The sequence below is a fragment of the Amblyomma maculatum genome, chromosome 5 (assembly GCF_055883805.1).
Source record: "Amblyomma maculatum isolate TAMU_Amacu chromosome 5, ASM5588380v1, whole genome shotgun sequence".
Taxonomy (NCBI): domain Eukaryota; kingdom Metazoa; phylum Arthropoda; class Arachnida; order Ixodida; family Ixodidae; genus Amblyomma; species Amblyomma maculatum.
Window position 1 is genome coordinate 122,410,077 of NC_139348.1, and position 6,000 is coordinate 122,416,076.

Consider the following 6,000-nt stretch of genomic DNA (forward strand, 5'->3'; position numbering starts at 1 on the left):
CGGCGGTGCAACTCTGACAAAATGCGCGGCGCACCCGTTCGCTTGGCGCAGCGAGGCGGCAGAGTGAGCGGCAGAAACTGCGGTAGGGCAAAACTGATGTGACGTGCGGTACACCTATTGCTCTGCACATGCACTGTAGCGGTTCCGTGTTATCACTGTCGTTATCAAAACGTTACCACCTTCGCCTCCCAACACTACATTTTTATCAGATGGAGCATCATACGCAACAGCTTCTCCTAACAGGGAAGAGATTCATTCCGCGTTTTACCGTCTCGCATGAACTAATGATGGTTCTGTGGGGTTTTGAAGTCCCAAAGCGACTCAGGCGCATGCACTAATGAGTCTGTACTATAACATAGTTATCAAATGACTGACTTTCAATACAGTGTGTCCAAGCTAATGAAAAAAATGATACATTTCAGGTAGGCGAGATAAACTATTTGTATACAGCTGTCAGCCATCTAGTTATGTGATGTTAGGAAAATAGTGAGAGACCGGAAAGCGTGGCGTGACATGGTCCATAGGGTCACGAAGAGTCGGACACGACTGAACGACTGAACTGAACTGAACTGTCAGCCATCTGGCGTACCACCAGGAAGTTTTTGTTTTTCAATTAACTAACTAGTAATTTATATATTTCTTCAAATTTATTAACTGTTGTCTGAAGACAGTAACTGAATTTGCAGTGTTGGAGAGCACCTTCAAAAGAGTAACTGAATTTGCAGTGTTGGAGAGCACCTTCAAAAGCCCACATATCATTTATTTCCGATAAAGAAACCCTCACGTGTTCGTTTTTTGAAGGTATAAAGGAACCCTGCAAAATACAAAACATATCACGTGACTGACGGATTGATCTGACAACATGAGAAGGCTTAACGGGCAAACTGTCATTGTGCAATTCGAGGCCTTCATGCCTACCGAAATTTAAGATGTTCGGGTTAATTCGCGCTAGAATGTCGTTGCAATTGACGTCCATCAGGCGTCTGCGCTAGAATTACTGCGGTCTATCAGTGAATTTGGAGGCATATCAGTACATACAGTTATCCAGCTGAGCGAGGAGTTTTCTCCCCGCGTCATCAGTGACGTCGGCAAAGATCATGAAAGATTATCGGACCATACTCGTGAAGCCAGCAAAACAAGGTACCGTGACTCTTCGGATGCCGTCTTGGAAATTTTCGCTGCGTGAAGATAATCTTCAATGGCGACAGCCTGCCGTCACGCGTGAAGGTAGGCCTCTTTCGTCACACTGTACGGCTATTCATACCAAAGCCCCTGCAATGTCAGAAATGTATGAAACTATGCCATGTTAGCTGGTTCTGCAGCGACACGAGGGTGTGCGCTACTATTGTGCTGTATCAGGCATGTGTGATAGCCTGATGACGGATCACATGTCATGCGCAGTGCGTAAGCCGCGCTATGGAAACTTATAAATACGATGGCCATCAATAAACATCCGTTCTTCTTGTTCTGACCGTCATGCTGTCGAGTGCCTTCCTGTCGATCTGATACATGGTGTCAGAAGTGGCCAGTTAGCCACGGTCGATGATGGACCTGCTGAAGCCCCCAGAACCCTTGCAGCTCTCGGGAAACCTGTCTCAGAACTGTAAGCGATTTAAGCAGAAACTGGAGCTGTTCATCAAGGCGACCACGTCTAAAGAGGATCCTAGAACCGGTGCAGCAAAAGCAGCGCTCCTCTTAAGCGTCGCCGGAGATGAAGCGCTTGACGTCTTCAACACATTCAAGTTTGAGGCTGGTGAAGACAAAGAAGATTATGACACTCTGGTCACGAAGTTTGAGGCCTACTGTGCTGAGGTAAGCAACGAAGTGCATGAGCGTTACGTATTTCGCTCGAGGAAGCAAGGGGATGGAGAACCATTTGAAACATTTATCCGAGATCTCAAGAAACAGGCAACGCAGTGCAACTTCGAAGGCCTGAACGATTCAATGATCAGAGATCAGATCGTCTTTGGGACGAACGATTCAAAGTTGCGTGAAAAATTGCTCCGTGAGAAGGGCCTAACATTGATAAAGGCTGAAGAAATGTGCCGAGTAGCGGAATCAGTGGCACGAAGAAATCAGATCTGGGAGAAGCCAGATAACAGTATTGACGCTGTCTCTCGGTATGTAGCGCCATGCCGTCACTGTATAGATCCACAAGAGAAGACTGCACTCGACAGGACTGCGTATCGCTGCAAGAAGTGCAACCGACGGCACGAACAACGGCAGTGTCCGGCATATGGGAAAAGATGCAACTCCTGCCGAAAGCTCCACCATTTTGCAATTTGTTGTCCGGCCAAGGCAGTCGTCAGCGAAGTCAGCGAACTTAACATGAACGATGAGTTCGACGTTCTTGACGTTGGCATCGCAAGCAGCGACAGTAAGGACTGGACTGTGAAAGCCCAAATCGCAGGTCGTGAAGCACTCTTCAAGGTCGACACCGGATCACAGGCAAGCATTATACCCTTTTCAGTATACCGTAAGCTACACATTGCCGAACTGAACCCTACGAGCTCTGTGCTGCGAGCCTACAATGGAGGCGTCATCACAAACTTTGGAACAACAGTCCAAAAAGTGACAATTGGGAACGCCGCCACTACGGTGAGGTTTTACGTTGTGAAAAATGGTCGTCAGGCCATACTTGGGCTTGAAGCAAGCGAAGCATTGGGTCTGGTGCGGCGGTCAATCGACACTATCAGCGCTTCCGCTGAATATGGAGCACTTAAAGATTTTAAGCACGTCTTCGAAGGGTTAGGTTGCATGAAACAACCCTACAGCATGGTACTACAGCCAGCTGCTGTCCCGGTCGTCCAGCCAGCACGGCGGGTGCCCCTGTCCTTGCGTCAACCCCTGCGTGACGAGCTTCAGAGAATGGAGGCGGCCGGTATCATCAAAAAGGAAGACGACCCTACCGACTGGGTAAGCCCTTTGGTCTTGGTCAAAAAGAAAGATGGCAGACTTAGGGTGTGCATGGATCCCAGAAGGATTAATGAGTATATAAAAAGGCAGCATTACCAGCTTCCCAGGCGAGAAGATATTGAAGCGGAATTGACAGGCGCCTGCTTCTTTAGCTGTCTAGACGCAAATTCTGGATTTCACCAGATACCGCTCGACGAGAGAACATCAAAAATATGCACATTTGCCACTCCTTTCGGTAGATATCGTTACTTGCGTCTACCGTTCGGCATCGCATCTGCGCCGGAAGTTTTTCACAAAATGCTCAGTCAGATGCTTGAGGGGCTACCAGGAGTGCATGTGTATATCGACGACATTCTTGTGTGGGGGGCTACACGGCAAGAACATGACGAGCGGCTAGTGGCAGTGTTAAAAGCCGCCGAAAAGGCAGGACTGACATTCAATGCCGAAAAATGCAAGTTTGGTCTAACCGAGGTTCAATTTCTGGGGGACGTCATTGGACAAACTGGAATTTCCCCAAGTCCGAAGCTAGTGCGCAATTTGGTTCAAATGCCAACGCCAAAAAGCAAAGCCGATGTTCAGCGCATGTTAGGAGTAGTCAACTACTTTGGAAAATACGTGCCTCGCTTGTCTGACAGAACAGCGCTGCTACGAGCGCTTATCAAACCTCAAGTCGAGTTTGAGTGGACCGAAAGTCACGAGAAAGAATGGAAAAGCGTCACGCAGGTACTCGCGACAGAGCCCGTATTAGCAATATTTGACCCTAAAAAGGAAACTAAAATAACATGCGATGCATCCAAAGATGGCGTTGGGGCGGCACTCCTGCAGTGTCACGGTGGTTCCTGGCGACCAGTGGCCTATGCATCCCGAGTGCTAACAGTTCCTGAGCAACGTTACGCACAAATTGAGAAAGAAGCGCTCGGAATTTTGTTCGGCTGCGAGAAGTTTCACCAGTTTGTGTACGGACAGAGGGTTATTATTGAGACCGACCACAAACCACTTTTATCGATTTCTTCTAAAGGAATTTGTGACATGCCCCCACAATTACAGCGATTCTTTTTAAGACTTCTTAGGTACGACTATGTGCTGCAGTACGTTCCGGGCAAGCACCTCGTCCTGGCGGACATGCTGTCACGAGCGACTCCGGCAGGCGAAGTTGACAATGCGGGTGCTACGGAAGATGTAGAAGTTCACGCACTTCAGCTCCTGAACTGCATGGTCACGGAAACAACACAACAGGAACTGGCGAAAGAAACAGCTCGGGATTGCTACTTGAACACTGTCGTCGCCGACTTATCAACAGACAAAGAAATTCAAGGTGAACTGAAGCCTTTTTCATCTGAACTGTCCGTCATCAGCGGAATACTCTTCAGGGGTACGAAAGCCGTCATACCGAAGAGCATGCGCCGGGAAATGCTAAAAAGAATTCATGCTGGTCACCTTGGTTTGAACAAATGCAAAGAAAGAGCCAGACGTCTCGTTTTTTGGCCGGGCCTCAACAGTGACATCGCTGAGCTGATTCAGAACTGTTCAACGTGCAGAAAGTTTGCGTACAAACAAGCCAAAGAGCCCTTGCTCATGCGCTTGGTGCCACAGTGTGCATGGTACAGGGTCGGAGCGGACATCTTTTGTTTTGGGGGACATTCTTATATTGTCGTATATGACTCTGTTTCAAACTTCCCAGATGTCGAGAAACTTCCAGACACAAGTGCAAAAAGCGTTGTTGCGGCTCTCAGCGCTATTTTTGCTCGATATGGCGTTCCTGTGGAACTCTGCACGGATAATGAACCCCAGTTCTCAAGCCAAGAGTTCGCGGTCTTCTCCAAGCAGTTCGACTTCGCACACGTCACGTCCAGTCCCTACTACCCGCAGTCTAACGGTCTCGCAGAAAAAGGTGTCCAAGTTGTAAAGCGCATAATGAAAAAAACAAGTGATGCAGGAGACAACTTCTGGCTAGGCCTTCTAGCCTACCGCTCAACACCACTGGCCGATGGTCAATCCCCTGGTGAACTTCTTCAAGGGAGGCGCCTTCGATCTAATATTCCAGATTTCGGCAAAATCACGGCCACTGATGTGGTGAAGCATCGTCAGACATGCGAAGGGCGGCCGTTGCCACAACTTGCTAAAGGTGACGTGGTGCGACTAAGAGATACGACTTGGTCACAGAAAGGGAAGATTGTTGGACAAGCTGCTCCGAGGTCATACCACGTCATGACTGAAGATCGTCGTGTTCTTCGACGAAACAGGAGACACCTGCTTCACACTGGCGAGAAGTATGATGAAACAAGTGACGACGACACCGACAGCATTGGTAGCGTAACACCACAGCTTTCCAGCACTGACACTGCTACAACACAGCAGCCCTCTTCCAGCCCACTTCCAGCCCATGGTGCCACGCCCTCAGCTGCAGTCACCCTTCCAGATCCAACCAGGACGACCACCACTCTCAGAAGGTCGACTCGCACCATACGACCACCACAGCGCCTTTATTATGATGCTGCTTTTAATCAATTAACATGAACATTTGCTTTAATCTTGTGTTAACCATGGAAGGATGTATCAGGCATGTGTGATAGCCTGATGACGGATCACATGTCATGCGCAGTGCGTAAGCCGCGCTATGGAAACTTATAAATACGATGGCCATCAATAAACATCCGTTCTTCTTGTTCTGACCGTCATGCTGTCGAGTGCCTTCCTGTCGATCTGATACAGTGCCGAACAGCATAACGCTGAGTCATGTACGCTCAGGTTTTGAGGTGTTCAAACCGTAACGGTCCCCATGACGCCACATCTTGAGATGGCCCGCGGATAAAAGATTATCGGGCTATTTGAAAGCGAATGGTCCGAGACAATTCAACTCACCGCGAAGCCATTATAGTTATTCGCAGATGTGCCCTACGCAACAAATTCCAGGAAGGCTACTACCAGCAACAACCGTGCAAATGCGTAGCTGAAGCCTCCTCTTCACCCTACTACGGTTCCACCCCGCCCCAGTATTACCCGTACGCACACTATGGACAATGAAAACCAGGTAAACCAGGTAAACCAGCTGGCTTCAGTCTGATTCTTGGCCCGCCCTTCCTC

General features: G+C 48.8%; 1 protein-coding gene across 1 annotated transcript; it reads left to right on the plus strand.

Moving 5' to 3' along the window:
* Nucleotides 1-1,376: 1,376 nt before the first annotated feature.
* On the plus strand, nt 1,377-3,930 carry LOC146189391 (uncharacterized; the record flags this gene model as incomplete). The annotated part of the gene is made up of 1 exon (XM_084605259.1): nt 1,377-3,930. A coding segment is annotated over exon 1 (2,388 nt), but the record flags the coding sequence as incomplete, so codon positions are not given.
* Nucleotides 3,931-6,000: the final 2,070 nt, after the last annotated feature.